This window comes from Megalops cyprinoides, chromosome 2 (assembly GCF_013368585.1).
Source record: "Megalops cyprinoides isolate fMegCyp1 chromosome 2, fMegCyp1.pri, whole genome shotgun sequence".
NCBI classification, from domain to species: domain Eukaryota; kingdom Metazoa; phylum Chordata; class Actinopteri; order Elopiformes; family Megalopidae; genus Megalops; species Megalops cyprinoides.
Genome location: NC_050584.1, coordinates 41381797 through 41406085, shown reverse-complemented (window position 1 = coordinate 41406085; position 24289 = coordinate 41381797). Strand labels below are relative to the sequence as shown.

At 41.0% G+C, this 24289-nt stretch overlaps 1 protein-coding gene across 1 annotated transcript in view; it reads right to left on the bottom strand.

The window, feature by feature from the left end:
• The window catches only part of stk11 (serine/threonine kinase 11), a 46183-nt gene that overhangs the window by 5561 nt on the left and 16333 nt on the right, over positions 1-24289 (bottom strand). The window contains exons 4-9 of the mRNA XM_036522784.1: positions 21057-21146; positions 20121-20253; positions 19583-19719; positions 19148-19275; positions 16783-16840; positions 6464-6657 (exon numbers count right to left, since the gene is read on the bottom strand). Coding sequence (XP_036378677.1) covers positions 6464-6657; positions 16783-16840; positions 19148-19275; positions 19583-19719; positions 20121-20253; positions 21057-21146 — 740 coding nt within the window. The remainder of the gene's footprint in view (positions 1-6463; positions 6658-16782; positions 16841-19147; positions 19276-19582; positions 19720-20120; positions 20254-21056; positions 21147-24289) is intronic.

Sequence of the window (24289 nt, the reverse complement as noted above, 5' to 3'; positions counted from 1 at the left end):
ATGAAACGAATGTCTGACATATCAATGGGATCCAGAGCGCTGTCAACATTGGCATTACTGATTAGCCGGCCCCATAAATAAGTCATCAAAGCTCTGAAATCACAGCTCGGTCTCCATCACGGCTCCCCTCGCCTCCCTCCTCCCCGCCAGCACTTATCCTCAAACTCCTCCATTGTGGGGTGACCTCCTTGCCTAGGAGAGAGCGCCTGTGTGGCCTCTCTGTGACGCCAACTGACGAGGGGGGGGGAAGAAATAAACTGGAGGAAGGTAAAATCAGACAGAATCAGAATGGAGAAAAAGGCAAAGGGGAAGAAATATACAGTGGAAGTGTGACTAAACTGACTGCGGCAGGATGAGTCACACTGTTGCCACGGCAACTTAAACACACTCCAGCTTCTAATCGGTAATTTCAGGCGCTTTGGAGTGAGCGCTAGAAAATATTAGATTCCGGAAATCATTGAAACAGGGGTGGCGGGTGGTGCTGTGTGGGCAGGATAAGCACAAAGGATCAATACCAGGTCACAAACCAGGGGGATCTTATGTAAAAGCCCACTCCTGGTCCCTTCCTCTTAAAAAGCGCAGAATGACATCACACTGGAGCCAGGCTCGCACTGCTTTGTGGGTGGCTAGTATTGTCGTCAGGAGTGGGTCTCAGCTTCAATGCCCTGAATAGGCACGTACACCTCCACCCTGCACAAAGCTAAAGCTCTTTGGTATTTTTAAATCTCTTGAGCATGCTGCACATTTAAGAGAAAACGATGAAAGTGTGACGAACATGACGGAGAGTAAGACAAGGTGGGGTGGGGGGTACATGCACTATATTCAGTTGGGCAGCTGTCATTTGAACAGACATCACAGCAAGGTCACCACTGCATTTAGAATATTGTAGCCTAGTTGGTAACATGGGATTCATGGAATAGGTTTCACATGTTGTTTTAGTATTTAAATTCAAATGTCTCTGCTTCCAGAGGGGAGGGCATGGACGCTAACTCCATAGCTTGTTGAGTTACATCAGTTTGTCCATTTTATAGCTTCTGCATCCTAAGAAAAAAAAAGACAAATCAAATTGCTTGCATCATTAATTTCATATATTCATTGAATTAAGAAAAAGACACATGCCCTGTACAGGATGGATATAAAATTCTGATATTGTGCTTCAGGAGCTGAGAATGCTACTGTAGCAAAGGGCAGTGTGATGCTTTAAGTTAATTTCTGCACTCTCAAGGTGAGGTCACAAAGTCTTGTGCCCTACCACGAATGGTATAGAAACACTACATGCCCTTAGAAGTTAAAAGGTACCCCTACACAAACGCCCATCAACAGACTGGTAAGCTGTCCAACAGAGGAAGCTGCTGAAGAAATTATGAAACATAAATCATCTCTTTGTGCCTCCCCTTGAAACATAAAAACAAAAGCGGAGTGAATTTAATTTCCCCTGCACGTAAACGAGATTCCGGTAAATGTACTTAACTTTGATTAATTGGCTACACACAAGGCACAAACAGAGGCAGACAAATTGCTTAATAAAAAACTGCTGGGTGGGGAAAAGATACAACTGAGGAAATGAAAAGTGAATTATAGTCTCCAAATTTTCCTCTGATATAATATAGTGTAGACATACCCATAGTTCAACAGAGGTTTGGAAATCAGAAGTAACAGACAGGCTTGATGCCAAACGCAAAGCAGGTCAAAGACAAACCACAAAACACAGAAATAAACTACAATTCAAACAAAAAAGCAGCAATGCAGATTCTATACAAACATACTACAGCAACTGAAAACGTTTTCCTCTGCCTCTATTTTTCATATGAAATTGCCAACATGAAATAAAATTTGCTTCAGGTTTTTGTCAACTGTCAAAACACTTCTTTTCATCAGTGTAGAAACATGAGTCACTGTCTGAGTCAGAAAATCTGCTGCTATGCTCACCTGAGCTAAGGTCAAGGTACAGAGCAAAGAAACAACCACCGGGACAATTTTATTGATTTTATACAGCATCCAGCTAGCCTTTAATATTAGCTTGATCAAGGAAAAGGGATAATTTCAAAAAAGCTCATTTGTTTGTTTTTAAACATTGACATTACGTTCCCTTAATACACAAATTACACTGTAACTTGGCAGTATCCCGGATTTTTTTCCAAACAATAAGCATTTGATAATAATATACAGGAGTCATCTGCTTTGCACAAAGTTATTACTGTAATGTATCATCCATCAACCCAGTGATCAACCCAAAAGGTTATGGAAGACAATTTGGGATCACATCCAACAATAAGGCCAAGTGATCTTGGATAATAACCTTGAAAGATTCGATACATGTAAAGGACTTAATTATCCAAGAATAATTATTTCAATTTTCATTAGCTCACCACTATTCTGCCCAGTGAACATCACAGCCAGTTAACGGTCTAAATCTGAGGTGGCCAACCTGACCCAGAGAAGGGTCCACTGTAAAAATGTTTTCAAAATACTAATACTTGATACATTTATTATATTGAGAACTGTCACTACACTTCTAATAAAATGCCAGTGTATGTGTGTGAACAACACAGTAACATTTGTATACTTGGAACAGTAATGATTTAGCTTAGTTTAATATTAAACACAATAAATAAACAGTAACAAAAACTGAAATAATTTAATTTTGACAGTTATATTTAGGTCATTTTGCATGTTATTTTACATTTCATTTCATATGTGTAAACAGATGAGTTATGGATCTGCGGTTTTGTATTTAATGTTAAACATAAAAACCTATTTGCATTCTACCTCCCTGCTTCATTCACTGCCACCACTATACCTAAACCCCTTGGGGAGAAGCTGAAATACAAAGCAGGGAGAGCCAGGAAACTACCTGGTTAGCATGCAGAGAGGCTGCTGTACAGGTCTGTGATTCACAATATACATCAAACAGTGCCGTCATCGGTTATGGAGTGCCGTGGAGACGACAGGAGAAAATCTAAACAAAACACTTGATGTTCAAATGATCGATTACATGCTATGCTTCTGCTTTTGCTAGACAATCAGCTACAGCATTCATCTCAAGTGAATGTTTTCTTAAATATTTTGTACAATCTCACAGCCATAGCCCAGTTGAAATGATGAGAACACACAAATGTATCCACATTTCTAACTCGTGTGCAATAAAACCTTCTGCACACCAAATAGTTTGCGTGCACATACTACTCTGTTTGGTGACAGAAGATGCTGACAGTTTAAATGTTAGTGCACAACGCATTAGGGCATCATGACTATCGAACTGTGCATTTTATGAGGGAAACTGGTGAAGTGTTCCATTCTAGAGGAGCACTGGCATGATACTGCACCAACACAATCTGTTACATGCATATGCTGTCAAGATATTTGCCTATATTCTAGGAAGTCCTCAAAAATAACAAAAACTGAACAGGGTCCTTATAGATAGCACAAAAATTGTAAAATTCTAAACACAGGAGAAGAGGCACCTGTAATTCCTTTTTTTTCTAGAATTCAGACTCTCAGTGGTTCAAAGAATAAGACTGTATTCACGCGTTTGTCAGGCCTCACAGCTTCATTGTGGATTTCACAGTTTGGCCTAAAATCACATATCAGCCAGATATGACTATCTATATATAGCTATTGCTATCACACCAGAACCATGAAAGAACTGGCTATGTCCAAAAGTGACATATTGTGTGCTTCAAGCTCCATATGCTGGAGAACTCGCCAAGGTCTGCAATCCTAATGAATTTTTTTTCAGGCTGTGGCAGTATACTCCCATGACATTGACATTCATGTACTGGTGAAACAGGGTTTCTTATTATGTCTAGTTTGAAGCCAACAGTAAATTGCGAACTTTGAAGACAACAACAAAGACTAATTGGGGTACAGTGGTCCAATGTGTCTTATACGCAGTGCTTTTGAATCCAAAGTCATTTGGAGGTATATCTCAATGCCAACAGTCAAATGACTATGATGCCATCCGTTTCTCATGCTTTTTTGAGAACAGAATGTCATAATGTGCTCGTATTTGGCTTGTTTCCACTAGCACGTAACCAGGTGCACTTGAACATGGCCATGATGAAAAGACCATTTGCACTTACAGCCAGTTGCAAGTGAGGTGAGGTGGAAAGCGGGTCCCTCCAGGTATAGCTTACTAGCTAGCTAGTTGCTTACCATTGTAATACACAGGGTGCCAGTGGAGTAAACCTGTGATCTTTCTGTCCCTATGATAATGTAAGGACATATGGTTTGTCTACAACTGTTAAATTTATCTCTGTAAATGTGACAACAGTCATTTGAGTATTTCCAATATTAGGTTATTTTCATTTCCACATTTCCTTGCTGCTCAAGGGTAAAAAATCAGGCAGGATTTTCACTTGTTAACAAATATTAGCTGAATTTAGCATCACATAATTTTTTACTTTCATTTGGAAAGCAGCAGAAAATACGATGTGCTGAGTGAATTATTTCCATTTTTAAGGACTCCAGCAGGCTTCCTTAGTAAATCCACCATTCGCATTTCTCTCCACTGTACTTCCTCCCAAACGCTGTAACTTTCTATGATCACTTTTCTTGGAAAGTGCATTTTTCATGACTTCCGCTTGGGCCAAGTGACTCACTGGCAATGACTGTCTGCCCACAGACTGCTGTAATAACTGCCAGCCTAATCACGTCCCCCTCTTGAGCCTTAGATAGGTATCCTGGGAAGCCTGGTCAGAGGTAATGGATACACACAGTAAGCAGCAGGAGCATGTCACTGATAGACACAAGGAAAAAAGGGTTGGGCTCAGATCACTCTAAATTTTTCAAAAAAGGTCACCTCATGCTGAGTAATGACTGTTAATTACACATTAAACTATTAGCTTAACACCAGGTATTGTTCAGTCACTATCTAGATACTGAGCCTGAATGTGGTTGTTACACAGAGATTAAATTCCAAACAAACATTATCCATAGGTGACATTTCTGATGTTGTTTTGAACAGCAAACTGAATTAGCCCAAAAGGCAATACGGGGCTGGATATGTATTTTTGTCATACAACCTTTCTCCTAAAACTGTGAAGTGAACAGTTCATTTGTCTGCACCAGAACACAATAGTCCCACTTTTAGATAGAAATACAAAGTTGAATAAAATGTGCAAGTCTGTGGATCTTTTCTAATCTATGTATTGGATTCGTATTTTACTTACTGACAGAAGTTATTTTGTGGAATTTAAAGTGGTCAGGCACTTTGAGTGTGGGGGCTGGAAAATGTGCACATATAAAACCTGACCAGAGAAAAAAATCTTAGTTTGAAACTTGAAAGGCTTTCTTTGGCTGGTTCTATTGTAATGGCCAAAGCGATCAATCAGACCTTTACTATAATTCCATTGTAATGAGCTGCCTGGTTCAGTTATATGCTTGAATTAAAATTTCAAGCAATTCAGCACATTTTCTCCCCTGACACCTCGATATTTGCTGTAATTTTGCCCGTCTCTCTGTGGCCCACAATGACAAATATGGTTTATAAAATGATGCTAAATATCTGAAAGCCTGACTGATTGGTCGTCTCCAACCAGTGCACTTCCTGCCCGGTCACTGCGAGTGGCTTACACTGCAAGTCAGAAGCTTCTTCACAAGTTGGCAAAAACAGTTATCTCAGTTTCTGTAATGCTGTAGCCTGTTTGTCAAAAGTCCAGTCTGACAGCAAAAGGCGAACCGTCTTACCCTGAATACGACAAAATGTTCATCAATCACAGCCCACTGGAATTCAATCTGGCTTAGCATCTTGTTGCCTGTAACCACGTTATCACAGGATGTAGACAGAGCAGAATGCCACAGACTCATAACCGGGAGAGTGTTTTCTGACTTTCAGGAGAAGGACTCTCAATGAAATATATGACCCTCGCAATCGAGGATGCTCAATCAGAGAGCCTGGTCTCTCTAATGCGCAAGATAAGAGTCTGGCCAAAGGAGACATCAGAACATCTGGCGGTGAAATTATAGGGGGTGAAAACCAGCTGAGACAGAGGGAAGCCCACATCACCTCTCTTAAATGAAACGTGGCTCATCAGCTTCACATAATCAGTTCCCCATTACAGCCTGCTGCATAATCACACTGCTAATCAGTATAGAAGAAAGCCATTTCCTCCATGCAAATTTTCCCTTGAGTGTTCCTCTCCTTTCAGGTTAAAGAGTCTGTGATTTTAAAAAGAAAAAAAACATGGTCTAGACAGCAGTCAGTATAAACAGGGCTATTTTGTCGCACTTCTAAATATAAATTTGATTTTTAAGTCCCCCAGCTTTTACAGCATGTTCAACATTTTTGTCAGATGCCATTTTTTCCCTTTGGCACAACAACTGAACAGCCTTTTCAGTTTAAGGCGCAAGTACAAACCCCATGGAGGGCGTACGACTTAGGGCCAAAGACGTTTCCCTATTATAAATCGTTATCCACTTTTAACCCCCAGCCTCGACACACAGAGGAGCTCAGTCCTCTCACCTGGCACTGTAAAGTCCTGAGTGTAGATGATGTCATCCTCGCCGTCAAAGAGCTCATCGTCGTCATCCTCTGTGTACCCGTGCAGGTCCTCCAGGTAAGGCATCACCGTCATGCTGCGCCACTGGTCTCTGGTGTCCGGGCTGGGCGGGATGGGTACAGGTGGTTCAGAGGGGGGGTGTTTCTTGCGCACCCAGCTAGGTGAGGAGGAGAAATGAACAGGGGGTTAAGCCAAAACCTCTTTAGAAACAGGCTTGCCTGCTTTTGTCATAAGTTACACATCATTGTCAAGAGGCACCTGCATTTATCTGCATTTAACTGTCTCCATGCACCTGCTGAGGAACGAGCACAGCTCTCCCTCTCTACTGGCTGTTGGAAGCTACATTTACATTTTTACTGTGGTCAATATGAAATGTTAAAAGTAAAGCAACCTTTTCTTTGATAAAATGGCTGTGTCTCCCTATATTTGCTATGCCTTGTGCTTTGCTTTCTTTCTTCCTGCTTGTATTTTACACCAGTTAAAGGATGACTAACAATATCTACCAAATCAATAGTAGCTGGCAACAACTACTGTCTTTAAAACTGAAAGTGCCTCATTATTGTCTGGCATTCTATTCCAGCCCAGTGTGAAATGAGGTGAGAAATGTGTTTAGCTTCAAAAAGGATAAATGCTATCCTATCTTTGCAGCACTATGTGATAATGTGTGACAGTTTCCATATTTAACTAGTTATCAACATGCAAAAATGGCATCCAGAGTCATTCAATTCTTGTGTGAAATAACCACTTCTGACTAAGGCAATTAAATCACTATCAGGCCTCCAGAAACCAAAAATCTGGACGAATCACATCAAGCTTTCTACATGATTTCCTCCACAGGCAAGCATGACACTGCTAGGTTACATTGCACTCCATGCAGTCAATGCTAAACAAGAATAATTGCAGGTTAGTTTCAGTGTGACAAAAGTACTTTAATTTAGGGTTGAAATATGTAAAGATAATCCACAGCACATTATCAAAAATTGTAACACAAAACAATTGTTTTTCGAGAATTCGTAACAGTAACACATGAATAATGGGGAAATGTGTGAGCAGCAGTGGAACTGCTGGAGTGTGATTAATGCAGTTACATCCTATTCTTTGGATTTAATGGATGACAGCAAATGCCTTTGCAAATCTACCTTCTTTGGAGAGACCTGGCAGTCAGGGGGCTCCATGGGTTTCACATTGGCCCCAGTATCCCCCATTCAGAGCACAAAGGGAAGTACATTCAATTGCCAAGGGTGAGTGTTAAAGCCCTGACATTTTGCTGTGGCATCAAAAGATAAAGATCACATAAAGATCACTTTATTCATATGTGTACTGTGTTTGTATTTAAACTACACAGATAATAGTATAGCGAAGATACATCAAATATATTTAACCAATATCAAAAATCACTAAGCTGATACTTCTTTCTTCAAACATATATGCATGGATAAAGTGATAATGATATCGGACATTCAGAACACACTGAAAGAACTAGTTTCTAGTTCTCAACAAGTGAGAGAGCTAGTTGAGAACAATTTCAACATGGTGTTGCTATATAGCTGAGTATCACACAAGAGGCACAATGATGTCTTTTTTTTTTTTGCAAAGGCTTTGATACATGCATACTGATGGATGTGCACTTCTGTTCTCTGTTTTAAACGAAAATACTCCACTTGTGATCAACTTCTCCTCAAAATACAGCCACCTGAGGCTGCTGAATGGACACTGGGTAAATACGGAGCTCAACTGTGGACACATATGCCCAGTCTGCAGTGCAGTTTCATCTCGGAAAGAGGACACTTTTAAAATAAAAAAATATATACAAAGATTTCATGTTGCACAAGGTGGAGGGGGGCTCTTGCCGCTAACTACAAAAAATACATGCAATCACCTATTCTTTATGAAATGAAAAAGCAAGGAAGGCCTTTGTGACGATCACCCGGATAAGATCTACATTCCTTTCCTTTGTCCTTTTCTCATTTGTGTGCTGTGATACAGATCAGAACGAGAGCAAAAAATGATCAGATTCCTAGCACTACCTATTCTTTTATCAGGCCTTTGCTGACCGGTTTATATTTGCAGCCCTTTCGCAAGCTCAAATCTCTCAGACATGACAGGCAAACTCCAGGAACCTCTACTGAATGTGATGTTTAGAGTCAATTTTAACAAGGGTTTACACCATGTCTTCATACCACAGGTAACAGGCATGCTGCGTTTAGAATTTCTGGCATGATCCATCAGATCTACTGAAAATGTGGGGGAAAAATAGGCATCGAAATCCAAAAATCTTGTTGCAATATTTCCTCATTAATTGGAGGCTCCTGTATTTTCCCATGAATCAGGGAACCAGGGATCTAGCTCATGATCACCATAAATCTGGGAAAACAACATTTCGCCCTTTGCAGCTTTTAATTCCAGATATATAACCTGCAGTAGCACTGGGCATATTTGTAAAAATATCTCAAAAAATATATTTTGAGAGTTTATTAAATAAGTAATCTCCGAACCTTTCACACTGGCAAAAATGTGGGAAAAAAAATGGATTCTGGAATATGACGTAAGCAAATGAAACACCTGAGGAGCATGATCACAATTTAGACCATGGCGTTGAGCACTGCAGCCTGCAACCGAAGCACAGCCCGCGCAGAAGGAGAACATGGTGCAAGCTCTAGGTTTGCGCGTTTGACATCTCCGTGACGAGACTGCCGGTCAGATCATCTCCCTCCTCGTGGGGGACATCTCTCACTCACTCACCCAAGGACTACAGCGCACGGAGGAAGTGGGGCGCATTTCAAAGCGGGTGCGCTTAATGAGTGCCTGGTGAAAACAGCTGGTTCCCCCCAGAGCACAGCCCTTCTCCTCATGAATATTAACCAGACTACTCGCTATCCATCTTCATTTTAGCATATGGAGATTAGAACTGGTCCAGGTTTGGAAAATGTGCTTCCTAGTGACCCTCAAACCCAAAATAAGTCACACACACTCCTTAGGCTGCATTTTATCTCATCCATGGTCACCGAATAAAAGATAATAAGAAAGCAAACCACCGTACTGCTTTGCATTGTCAATAAGTTCTCTTAAACACACATGCACCGTTATTTTTATTATATACACACACATTTAAAATATGCAAAAGAAAGCAGTAATGCTAAAAGATCTTAAAATAGTTAAATACTTATAAGAGCCTTTTTTGAGAGGGGCATTTGAATGCTACAATGAGTAAGGCCATCCATATTATGATGAAAATGAATCAAGGCTGAACTGAACTCTAGTGAACTGTATCTGGGTTAATATTCCTCTGCAGTTTCATCAATCTCACACCTCTGAAAATAAGACCTGTGTCAGAAATTCTGGACTGAAGATCTATGAAGGCTTCCCCACTGGGAGCTTCACACCACCATGTGGTACATCATCAGCAGATTCTCACACCCAGCTGGCAGGAGGCTATCTGCATCTAATGAAATTTGAGCCCTGATGTTCTGTGCTCCTTCACCTCATATTCTCACTATGATGTGCTCATCTGCATCTTTCTGTGCACTGAGCAACATTTCACTTATGATGTATAAAGCTACCTTACTGCTCTGTATTAAATATTACAGTAGCCCAACCTCTAGGTGTAGAATAAACCCTAGAAAGGTACACGTTTGGCATAGTATTTACAAATGTGCCTTTAAATGACCATTAACTTGTGTATGCTATGTGCATCCAACTGAACACTTTACCGATTCATTTTCAAAACAATTTTTCAGCAAATATTCGTGTTCAGTCATGGCTGTAAGGCAAACTACTTCTGCCAGGAAGGTAAAGTGCAAGTGTCATTCATATTACACTCTATTAGTAAAATAACTTCTCTCATGCACTAAAAGGCAATCTGTGCTGACAATGACACAGTATACTTCCAATGTGAGATCAAGAGGCCATTATGTAATTGCTATTATGTAAGTTCTCTCATACGATTTGCATTAAAAAGCCTAAAAGTGCTGCAGGAATAAAGACCCCTATAGTCACTGCAGTTATCTTGAAAGCTATATCTAACATCAGACATGCTGAATCTGCTTACCCCTTCCAAAAACAGGCCAGCCTCACCCCACAACATGTAACCTCAACCTTCCAATTTCTCTCTAGCTCTGCAGCTCTGCTGATGAAGGTGGACCTGAAGGGAATGTGTACTGTGGCATTCCGTGTCACGGTGATTCGTGAAACAGAGAGAGGTGATCGTCACGGCTGCTGTGCAGTGGGGCTGGAGGGTCAGCTGCATCCTCTCTGCCCCCCCACCCCACTGTTGGGGGGGGGGGGGGGGGGGGGTGTGTATGTGTGGCTGACTCACTTCACTGCAGCAGCACCTTCAGATTTCTGCACGTGCAGAAAATGACCATGACCAATAACCACATGCATCTGCATCCTCTCCTCAGCACCATGCCATGAGGGTCACAGCATTTTATTTTATTTTTTTTAAACAGTGGAAGGAGCTGTGTTTTCATTACCATCAGGGCGCAGAGCCCATGTCTGACGCTTACTGATGCTGATATAATTCAGATCAGATCAGTTTTTGAGGAAATGAGATGAATGAAAAAGGAACAAAATAAGACTATCACTCCAGTTATGCAGAGCACATTCTGGGATGGTGGTTATTAAAATACTATTCTTGAGTTGAAGAATGGGAGAAAAGTTAAGTTACATTTCATTTAAAAGCTAAATATCTGATATATCTGGATAACTGATATTTTTAATACAATGTACAAGTCTGTGCGAAGGCAAGGAAAGGGTGATTCTGGGAGGCGTCATCAGGTTTTGCTAACGTCTTAAATATGGAAAGGGCAATCAACCACAAGCAGCACAGCAATGCTACTGTAGCTCGTGAAGGGACACCTTAGGAGACAGACCATTAAAATTGCATTAATTCCAGCATGGTGCCTCTCCCCATTGTAAATCCCCTTAATGTTAATATTTGAACGGAGCTGTGTAATTAATTTTAAAGACCTGGTTGCCCTTTTGCTAGTTTAAATATTTATGCAGGCCTTCTTTCCTGTTCATTTCCATGTTTTCCCTCCTCCTTCATGTTTGTGTGGCAGTGCTGCCCAAACGCAGACGGTGGGAAAAGAATAGCAGGACACTGACACGTACTGATCTAGAGATGCTGGACTGAACAAAGCAACAGCACAAGAAAAAGGACCCATTTACCAAGTAACCATTCAATTCAATTCAATTCATTTTTATTTGTATAGCGTTTTTTACAACACAAGATGTCACAAAGCAGCTTTAAGTTCATTTAAATAACCAGTCTGATCTGACTTTTTGGAGCAGTAATTCTTCAATGTGGGAAACCTCCTACCAACTTTAAGCACAGTAATTGCAGAGTTGAGTGAAAAAATATTTTGCAATAGCAAGAAGTGTTGCTTGAATTTGTTAAAGGGGAAAAAACACAAAGCTGTGCAAAAGGCATTAACAATCAATGTGTTCAAAATTAAGGACAAACTGCGGGGACTGGACTGGATAGCCTGTGCTGTCAAATAAGACAAAGAACTTCAGATTGCTGCCATTCTGAAAATCTGCTGGATTTGGACACAGCCCTGGCTACAGACAGTGATAATCGGACTAACTTTGAGTATTTATGCAGCACCCACATCTTGCACCTGAATCTTAAGATGATCTAAGTTGTCTAAGTTGTAGCCACGACTTTCAATAGGCCTAGTAAAACTATTTATGAATCAATTACCTAAGAAGTGTCTAGGAAATGGAGGTTAAAACTACAATTTTCGACACTTACAAAATGCATTCGCATGTCTACTCCTGGTCAGTTAATGATAACATAGCCGACTGTTGAAGTTACCAGCGATGGGGAATGAACCAGGATATGTGCATAAGTGCGGTACATGTGGACTCTGGTGCTCATTTTAATAATACTATTTTCCTTTTTTGGCGCCTTCTACAAATTGCTGAAATGAGATCTGATTTGAAGCAGTTGAGCCGCCCACGGAGAGAGAACGAGAGCAGCGTGACTTTCCCCCCCTCCCTCCTTCCTCGCATCGGCCAGAAGCAAAAACACCACACCGGCGCACGGATACGCTCCAGTCGCGCGTTGCCACGGCAACCGCAGCCTGCATTTCACAGGAATATCACGCCATATGTAGTAAAGGGACTACAAAAGCTGCAGAAATTCTCTGCGTAAGTTGGGACAGAAAAGACATTCCCGTCACTTCTCCCTGTGCAGTCTGGCCTAGGTCTTTATGATCACATCATCGGACTGCAACTGTTTCAAAGAGGGCACAAGAGAAGTTGCTAGTAATGGACTTGACAGAGCCTCACAAATCATTTCAAATTCATGACTAATTTTAGGGCTAAATCCTCCCTCTTGTTCTGTTAGCAGGTGCAAGACAAAGTCACAAGCTTCTGGGATGAGCAGTGTATGCTGGTCTGCCTCCTCTGCCTTTCACGTTCTTACTGTTTGGAATTTAGATGCTCACAAGACATCTTGAAGGCTGGGCATGGACTTCATTGTGATTGATTAGATGATTGAAAATCTTGAGAATCATGCTGATTTGAATGTCAAAAACTGAAGATGTGCACAGCCAACGTGTGATTTTCTGCAAAGTGACAAATGTATTCATAGGATCAATAACAAAATAATGAATCTACTCATAGTCGCAGCAGTGTTAACTACAGTTATTTTCCACTCATTTTAATAGACATATTTAGTTCATTTGCAGAGTTATGTATGGCTTGTAGAAAGACCAGTTATTGCTGACAGTAACATGCAGACTTCAAAAGTCAAAGTGGAAACTGTAATGGAAATAAAACTCAATGTTGGTCAGGTATATGGTTTTGGCCAAAACATGTAAAATACATACCACCTGTATTTGAAGCAGAAGAGTGTGCATCTAGTTGGTGTTGCGGCATCTTCGCGCATGACACGGTTAAGTGTATCACTTTCATAATTGCTGATAATTGTCAGCTGTAATTGTAATTAACTTCGTGTTTGCAGTGACCAGTTTCGTTCTATTGTGGTGTTAATCATCGATTAGTATCACCTGTGCTCAGCTGTAACCAGCTGTTTGTACTTTGTTCATTTGATCAAGCTAATTAGCATCACAGGTATTTAGTTAACACAGAGGCTGTCTTGTCATCATTTCCTCAGCAATTTTACCAGCAATTCTTCCAGCATTCTTCCTCTCCTCTTTATCACCAGACCCTTCACTCATCACTATCCTCATCCACTCTTCCTCTCGTTCCAGGAGATACAACTTCTGTAAACGCAACCTGACTAACCTGGTTTATTCCCCTCTGTCCTCCTCCGAGGTGCTCTCAGTGGTGGGTGGACTATGGAACTGCCAGTCATCGGTTCAAAAGGGTGAATTCATCACAATCTACGCTGAGACCATGTCACTCCAATTCCTGGCACTCACCGAGACCTGGATTTCCCCGGACAACACCGCCACCCCTGCTGCCCTGTCCTCCTCATACTCCTTCACTCACACTCCATGGGCCTCAGGCAGAGGAGGTGGCACAGGGCTGCTTATCTCCCCATCCTGGAGATACTCCCCTCTGCCCCTCCATTCTCTCTATTAACTCATTTGAATTCTATGCCATATCTGTGTCTCATCCTCTAAACCTCACCATTGTTGTTCTTTACCGCCCCCCAGGTCCCCTCGGCTTCTTCATTGATGAGCTCGACACTCTTCTGAGCTCCCTCCCTGATGACACCCCACTGACTCTACTGGGAGACTTCAATATTCCATCTGCAACCTCCGTGATGGCCAGCATAATCTCCCTCCTCCAGTCCTTTGCCCTCAACCTCTCGCCATCACCTGCGACCCACAAGGCCGGCAACCAGCTCAACCTCGTGTTCACCAGGAGCTGCACCACACCCCACCTCACGGTGACTCCCCTCCACGTATCAGACCACTACTTCGTATATACTCCCTCACTCTCCCCTCCACCCTCAACCCCCCTACTGATCCCCCCACCTACACTTTCAGAAGAAACTTCCACACACTCTCCCACTCTGCATTCTCCTCTACTGTTCTCTCTACCCTCCCTCCCCTTCCCTCCTTCTCCATCATGCCTGCTGAGTCTGCTACATCAGTCCTCGCAGGCCTCACAGCCTGTACCACCCAGCCTCTCCAGCTCATCCAGAACGCAGCTGCCCGACTAATCTTCAACCTCCCCAAATTCTCCCATGTTACTTCCCTGCTTAAATCCCTCCACTGGCTTCCTGGCGCTGCCAGGATCAGATTCAAGACCCTGACCCTCGCCTTCTCTGCAATCAACAGGACAGCCCCTACCTACCTCCAAGAACTCATCCAGCCCTACATACCAGCCCGACCCCTGCGCTCAGCAGCAACAGGATGCCTCGCTCTTTACATGGTCAAGGCAGGAGGTGCTCGTTCTGCCAGACATTGGCGCTTCACCTACATCAATCCCCAGTGGTGGAACAAACTCCCTGTCCTGCTACGGACAGCTCCTTCACCCCATTCCTTCAGACGGGGCCTGAAGACGCACCTCTTCAGACTCTACCTGGACTGACCCAGCACACAATTGCTGCCCCCCCCAATCAGTGCTGTCGTAAATTGCTGTGCTGTTTAAATTGGTTTAAATTGGTTCTTGTCGCTGCCTGTACCCTGACACTCATTGCGCTGTTTGAAGTTGTTGAAGTTTGCTGTTTGAAGGTGTATCGTATTAGTTGCCCTATACGCTGTAGTTGTACAAATCTGATAGTACTGTGTCCCCAAACAGACCTTGCTCTCAGCTGAGAACTGTCTCATTGTGGAACTGTACGCATCCTGTACTGTCGCTATACTTACTATATGCACTTTTGTACGTCGCTTTGGATAAGTGTCTGCTAAATAAAAAAATGTGAATGTAAATGTAAGCAAACAAGTGAAAAACTTGCAGGTGTTAGTTTCGGGGAATTACCACGAAAGGTCAAGGAGCTCTTCAAAAAGTGATGGTGAGCCTCCTGTGTCGGCACAAAGGAGGCTCCAGAGCTGCACCAATGAGGTGTTTCCTGCACTTGCCCTTTAGAAAACGCAGTGGGCTGAATGCTCTCTCACAAAGCTGGGAACTATCTGTTGTTACCATATACGGAAGGTCTCCAACCATGCTCTTGGAAAATAATGGATGACCCAGTGAATCAGTGTGTTCTTGGTCATGAATGGGTATCCACTGAAAGTTTGTTAGGGATATAGACACAAATTCTACACACGGTGTAGAATGTAGCCAATGAATCATCCCTCAGTATAATCTAGAAAACCAACATTACAGGTTAAATCAACTATGCTATTATATGGGAAGCTGAGCTGCAATCAGGTTGCCCCTTGTATACAAATAAGTAAAGCATGCGCAGTAATTATGTGGCTGCGGAAAATTAAGATCATGGCCATGGTAGCCACATTAGAAGTTCACTGAGAATTTGCGAATGTAATGTAATGACAGAATCTTAGAATCAAAAATGTTAATCACATTTATTAATTGCAGAAGGATCTTCAATCTTGTGCTCAAGTATGCAGTTTGCTGCTGTACTGTAGCCAGTACTTTCTACAATATATTGTTTGCAGTGTGAAAGGTGCAGTCACTTGGGACAATTATCTGAAAAGAAAACAAATGTCTGAAATGATACTAACTACAGGATATTCATTCATTCTGCAATCCCTACAATCACTACGAGATATTTCTGAAATCTTACTAGCTTCAAAAATAGTATACGACCTAAAAGTTCTTCTACAGAGCAGTTTGGAAGCAGAAAAACATTTATTTAGAAATACTGATCTAAGAATCAACTGCATATAATTATCAAAAACTGGGACATTCCTAGACAAACACTGTTTAAAAACTCATCTTGTTAGAATCAATCTACTTACAAGAATCAATTTGGGATCACTAACAACATGCAATATGGTACTCAATGGAGCGCAATGTAGCATAATTCATTGAAAAATCTGACAGAATTTGAATACATTACATTGCTTCTCTTGCACTAATTACCAAAGGACCTAGCACATAAAATTACACCACAGTTGTCATGGAGACATTCAAGTAAATAACCTGAGTCAATTTATTATGTTTTATATTTAGTTAAGGACATTGACTGCACCACAGCATTGTAGCTTGCAAGGCGCCAGCAATTTGCACGGTGAGATTCAAATAATTAATGCGAGTCATGGTATTTTTTTGGATTAAATAAAGCATTGTATCAAAATACTGAACAGTTGAAATATGTTCCATTCTATATTTTCCACAATTCCTCTACTGAAGTAACCTATGCCAGCTGGAAAAAAGTAAACATGTGATTACTTACTTGTGTTGTCTTATGTGTTGTATTGAGAACCTCTTTGCAGGGTCGTATTCAAGCATTCCTAGTATAAAGAAATTAAGGAAAACTACAGTTAGACACAGAAAAAACATATAAATTCATCCAGAAATGATCAAACTAAAGAGGGTCTTCAAAGCAGCAGCAATATGAAATGGAATACATTGAGCTGGTTTGTAACTCAAGCAGTTAACTACCAGCCACAAATTGTACAGACTTGAATGTGGTCTGACAACAGATTACAGTTTAGTTTTTTCATTAGAATGGCGTATAATGTATTTGGTGAATGCCTATTTGAAAAATCCAGATGGCCCTTCATAATCTACCCCATTATATTACATTAAAAGAGATGCACTTTCACATTCACCATATCTGGATAGAAGATATTTCCTCAATCATGAAATTCTAAATGCATACCTTTCCATTCAAAAGTCACAACACAACAGAATTGGTTATAAACCAATATCAAAAAACTGAGGAAAGAGGCAAAATGAGCTTCCATAGCATGTACCCTAATAATGAGAATTGTCTCTAAGTATATGTGTGCGGGGGAGCACAAGAACTGCATGTTTGGGTTGATTGTCTGCAGGGTGCTGAAAAAGATATATACCTATGACGTTTTTCCACATACAGCCCTCCTTTCTACCCTTAGGCTGAGCAAGGCTTCATATTATAAGAGCCACAAATCCTCACACTGTCTCAGAAAAGACATATCTTAACACTGACAATAAGAAGGATGGAGTCAACTAAGACATACAAAAAATAAATACAATTAGTTTGCTTTCCCAAAAGAAACCTCTCAGCCAACACAGCTAATACAGCTGTGTTTGAAGCCTGATTCTCAATTACAACACACAATCGGGACAGACAGCTGTTATTTTCAGTACATTGCCAGTCAATGGAATCAAAATAATTCACCAAATCAAACACAATAAAGCAATTATGACAGCGCCATCTACTGCATGAGCTGCAAACAGACTGAACCTGGATGTGTGTAGCTATGCCAGGGAACTTTGTTTTGTGTGTGAGTACACGCTTAGCATACACACATTAATCAGTACCTTTGGCATGATCTCTTCACACATTACAGATTTTACATGTTTATTTCGCCTCTGCACTGCTTTCATCGTTATACAACCACACATATCAGTGCACCCTTCAGATCTCTCACTGGCAGCAAGCCTGTACCCTGGGCCAGCCAGTACCGATGACTGAATATCACTGACTGTTGGGAAAAATCCAGTGTTTGGGTTTTTAGACCTACTGTATTACTAAAGGCAAGAAAATCTACTGGGGAAATGTGCATCACATTTATATATTTAATAAAGAGGTGTGATGGGGAATAAAGGAGCTCTTAAAGGATAGGATAAAATAGAAGTGTGCATTGTCATACACAAAGCCAATTTCTCCATTGACTGATGGCATCACCACTCACTAAAAATTAACAGCTGTGTTCTTGCTAAGATGACTCAAATTTCCTGAAGGAACGTAGAAACATTCACCTAATTATTAGTGCTTTGCAGGTGCCTTAATCCAGGTGGATTTCTAGTGTCTTAAATTCATATAGATTTTATTTTACTGGAGCAAGTAAGAAGCAGTGGGTAAACAGCAGCAGTGTCCCAGTCACAGTTACAGACTTGAGCCCCAGAAGAGAGCCTAGATCACTACTACACACTGCTGCCTGTTCCTGAGTAGTCTATCACTATACACTGATAAAGGCCTCTTTAAACCCATGTCCCCAGGGATATTAGTGCAAATAATAATAAAGGGGGCCTTTCTTGCACGTGAGGCAAAATTAATTGTTCCTGCAAAGGAATACTCAGAACTACAGAGCTACACTGCATGAGATCAGGGACCACAGAACTGAAGATGAAAAATTTCAGTTAAAACAATATGCATTTCTCATGACATGTAATATGGTCCATACTTTCTATGTGAATACAGCAACTAAATATTGTAAGACAGCAAAGAGACATAACAATTTTTTGCATTGATGGCTTACACTTCATGTAAAGATGAGGGCTTACATTTGATATAATTATGAGAAATCACTACTAAAGCTAATAATAGTAAATGTTTTAAATGTATTCAAATGGTATACTACACGAGACATTGTCACAGAGGCAGCCCCCTATGAACTCTCATTGGGTGCGGAAACAAACAGTATCCAATAAGTTTCCATCTGACACATTTAATAAAAAAAAGTTTAAATTAAATGTGCCCTCTTATTTTTCCATAATCATGGATATCTGCAAAGTTTTTTTAAAGCCAATTATGTAGGACTGTTGTAACCATAGTATTAGTCAAATACAAACATGCGTTCTAGTGTTGCAGAAGCATCTGCATCTTTTACCTCTCAGCAGGTCTGACAGGAGGGGACCACAGTCTTCTGGGATACTATAGTCTCCTTTTCCAATGTTCTCAAATAGCTTATAGATGTTGTCCCCTTCAAATGGATACAAGCTTGTCGTAATGTTGTATCTGCAAGGAAAGGCATTCTATTAAAAACATTACATTTTACAATCCTGCAATCAAAGTCAAGAAAGTGGTTCTATTAATAAAGACAGGTACTTACAACTTTGTCGAGGCAATATTAACTAGTAAAAAATACAATGTTTTCATTGTGTTCACAGGATATAGTTTAATAATTCCAAAATAAATCCCAGAGGAAACTAATTATAAGTAGAATCTTGTACTCATTTTTTGCATTAGTGTAAGATCAATGTGTATCATACAGCACATGCACTAACACCAGCACCAAGAAATGCCTCAATGTGCTGAGACTCACAGTGTGACACCTGCAGACCAGATGTCCACTTTGAACCCTGAAAAGGTGTCAAGGCCATTGGCAATCTCAGGTGGTTGGAACGCCGGAGAGCCCTGACTCGTCCTACACGTGTCGTCCTCCGCAAAAGGGTGCAATGCCTATTAGAGAGAGAAAATGACATCATTTATGCTGTCCAGGACTGGTTCCGTATACAACTGGCTCACCTTCCATCGTTCCTTTGCCCAGTTCTCACGTTTCAGAGCAAGTACTACTCATAAAATGTGCTCACCCCGCAAATAGCACAGTAGCTATGAAAATGCTACTTTTTCAGCATGTCATTTATAATGGCAAACCAATACGAGCACCAGTGGTTGGCTGAAATGGCTCATCGAATTTCCAGGCTGAGTTAATGTAAACAGAAGCCACTGAGAGAGTCAAGACCTCGGTGTTTCACATCATAAGCTGTCTCCTCTGTCCTCCATGGCAACCACTGACAACTTTCAGTACACTGTTGGCCGTGAAGGCCGAGGATGAACAAGGGACAGCCGCTCGTTCTCACCTCCGCTACACCGAGATCAGAGATTTTCAGTGCACCATCCGTCGTCAGCAGCAAATTTCCTGGTTTAATGTCTTTGTGCACTATTCCTTGACTGTGCAAATATTCTAGGCCATCTAAGAGCTGGCAAAAGTACCTGGAGAAAAAGAATATCAATGATAATAACCAATGATGAAAGCATGAAAAGACATAGTTTTATAGACTGTGATGAGTTAACATGTCTATTCAAGACATTTACCATGTTAGTCACTTTCATACAAGAATCAACTATGAAATGTAAGTTAGTTATTGGGATGCTGATAACTTAAGAGATAGACCAAAACTGGAAATCATCAAGCATCTGTTCTTTGTTAGTTTGTTAGTATACATGTGACTTGTTGGTATATAGGAGGTAACAGAAGGATAAACATAAAGGTTACCTATTCTTCTGAACCCCTTAAACATCTTAGCAATAAAGACAGCTATTTAACTCAACGGCAACTAGTTGTTCAGCAGTGCCTAAAACAATTCATTGAGCAACTAATTAAGCTTAACTGAGACAGATGTCATGAATAGGATCAAGGGGCTAATATTACATAATGTCTTATAAAATAATAAATACAAAAATAAACCTTATTTGCATAAACAATGCTTCAACCGCACACAAAAATATTTTTATGCAAACTTAAGATAAGCACTGACAAAATCTGACAAAAATCAATAAATCCTAATGAACAGACCTCTGCTGGGGTGACAACCAATATACATGGTGTACTCCCAGGACTACAGTTGGAAAACACAGGTCTAGTTAAGGAGTTAAAATACAAACACCACCAAAGGACAACATGATTAAAGAGCACAAATGGTACACATTAGGCCTTACTACAGATAAGTCTCTCAGGAAGAGGGTCATAGACTGTGACTTTCCGTTACAGCTGGAGAGAGTTGAAACAAACTCACCCATGAGCTTGAAACATTGGAAACCTTTTCTCTGGGACACTGTCCAACATCTCCTGCATCCCACATACACAATACTCCATCACCATATACGTACGAACAAAGTCAAGGAAAAAGGAATACTGAACAGCAATTTAACAACAGAGAACAAAAGCCACACTGAGGCTAGCCCACTGCTTCACAATAGCTCTGCGCTTTCCATAGTTCTCATGCAGGCAGTTCTGTGGAAGCTGCACTGAAAATATGACGGGATAAAACCTACAAGCTGTCCCCCTGAAAGAATGAAGCTAAAAATACAGGCTTCAGGCTGAAACAATTTAATAAAAACCAACATAAAATCATGCTGAGGAACAAGTATGTTTTTATACACTGAATCTTCATGATGGAACTCGTCATATTTAGGGAAAACATTTAATTATTCTAAAAGTCACATGTGCAGAATAATAGCTGTAAATGTAAATGTAGTAAATCGCAGTGCCTTTCAGCTGGTCCCCAAGGTGCTGTATAAGGATAATTATTCAAGTAAAATGCAGTGATGGAGCAGCCTGGTAAATAAGCTTATTTCAGAGAGGTTAATTTGGTAACCGTTTATGTGCGCACCGATGTCCTTTCACATCACCAGCATTTAGAGGCTTTTGGGAGGAACTAAACACTGCTACTCCAGCACAACCCAAATCAGTGAGCATTTTAGCAAGTACCAGGAAATGCAGCTTGACTGTCACAAGGAGGGAATGGTGATTAGTAACATAAACAGTATTTTTAATTTAACCTTCTCAATTTACATGAGGCCCCAATACTAATGACAAATCTCAGACTTGAGACCTCTCTTTGGTACCGACAAAGTCTGGATGAATCACTTCATTTGTGAATCACTGCAGTAAGATCAAGGATGCTGTATCCGAGATGAAAAGGATGCACAGTGATGTGTGAATGGGATTAGACTGTGTGAGAAGGGGTTCCTTTGGTGATGAAATCTCCAGTGACAACAGTGATACAACTACATCTGCTTTAGGTGATAAAAGCAGCAGCTAACTGTTTCCCAAGGCTCCCCAGCAGCAATTTACTTGCACTTCCATGCCAAACAATCACATGGGGCACGGGATTCTGTGGCAGGTCTGTAGGTTAGCCTACATGGCCACTGTACAAAAAAGAGAAAGTGGGGATGGTGTGGAGCCACTATTGGCTATAATGGAATCCAGTTCTGCTTTACTCTGCTTGACTGTACAAGAGGATTCAGCAGCTCCCTACAGTGTTATGGAACCTCTCACTACCTCTGTGCTGCAGTCCCACCACTGAATTGCAGGCTGCAGTGTTGGAGCCATCTTCAGAGAGCCACTCTTCAATATTGCATATAATGTGATTTAGGAGAAGGTCTGAAACTGTGAAGGTCAAATCTCCCTTCTTCCAACTCTTAAGTGAAAATTTTCATATCTATCGAAAAAGGTAAAATTCAGTTTACAATTAGATGGTACCAACCGCCTCCTTTATCAGCCCAATGAACCGAGGACCCACAACCTTGTGATAATTCCAGGGACAATATTAGCTCTGCATTCTGTTTAAGATACACAAAGAGGCATTATACTGGTTCTGTTTTGCTTAATATCTTTCCACTGTTGACAGTAGTGAAATACCTGCAAAATCAACTTCAGCCTATAGTACATCATTTTGGCCTGCATGATATATTGACTCAAGCATTAAATAAACAATAAATCAATGCTAATTCACTGCAGCAATCCAACATCTGTCTCCCTGCCCCTGATCTGCTTCATATCCGCCTGTGTGGACTTCATGGAGGTCATGCACTGCACGAAGAAATAAATGATGTATGAGGAATGTGAGTCATCAACACTGCCCTGATCAAACTTGACTTACGTGGTTCTGAGCACGTAAATCATTCAAAAATAAAAACAACACCCTATGCAACTTCATAGAGTACATGCGCATGCACTAAGTGGGAGAGGTGGGAATGCAGAACAAGGCTAAACTTCTGCAGCTGAATACTAAAAAAAGAAATGATTTCAAAAGCCAAGGAAGAGATGAAATACTGGGCAAAACAAATGGACAAGAAACCTAATTATAAAGGTGACCTCAAAATGTCACGTTACATGGCGAACAATCTGAAATATTTACATCCAATCACTGTGTGCATAGGAAATCTCTCTCAGCAACTATGCTGTGCTTTTGAAAAGGAGGACGAAAGGACCTTGGGAGAGCCAGACACTTCCTTCTGCGCACACAGTGGCAGGTGCTGGAAAAGGATGCACTGAGGGGTGTCGAAACTCAAGGGGAATATAAACAAGTAGAGATAATGCCAGGCACTGTGACACAGTGGGAGCTCCTTAGTCACGACTGCGTCAGTGCGCGTCTCTCACTGCGGGAGGGGGGGATCCCTGAGTAAGAGCAGCCATTAATAAAATGGTGGAGGCACCTGACACAACCAACAAGCAAGGCAGGGGGAAGAAAGAATGACGTCCTGCCTGTTCTTCCGTTTGGTCGCTTTGCTCAGGAAGTGCAAGTGGGATGGACAGAATGCTAGAACCATTTTCACTACTCGGCATGGCAACCATAAGATGTGTGCGGGAAATAGGGCAGGAAGAAGGGAAGATGAACACTGGAACTCGATGTTCGTAATGAAATTATGACCTTCCACAAATAGCCACACAGATCCATGACAACCAGAATTACACACATTGAGAAGATCAACTATTCATACACGGCCTGTCTAGATAGTGCTCCAAAATAATTGAGTCACAGTAAAACATGGAGGTTGCAAAGTGACAAACTGCCAAACATCCCCCTTTTAATTTTCACTACAAGACATTTTAATTTTCACCCTATACTTATTCCTCAGGCTTAAATGGCCATATACAGACTTGGGGCAGGGAGTTTCAAACTCGGAGAGAGATCATTTTTCGATATTCCCTCCAGGATTTGTGGTGAGGTAGGCTTTCATTGCAGTCCCTTGTTGCTCATCTTTCCCTCAAGTTCACACTGTTAAAAATTTATCCCGTGAACTTTACTATTGAACTGTAATTTCCACAGATTGACCCTATGCATATGTTATCTGACATATAAAACGGCCAGTTACAATGTATGCGAGCTTGAACATGGATTAAATCATTCACCCAGCCAATTCTGAAAAAAAAATGTGAGTATAAAAAGTATAAAAATCAATTTAAGGGCATTTTAATGCCAGATACATAAAAGGTAATGAGTGTTTTATGTAGTGCAGCACA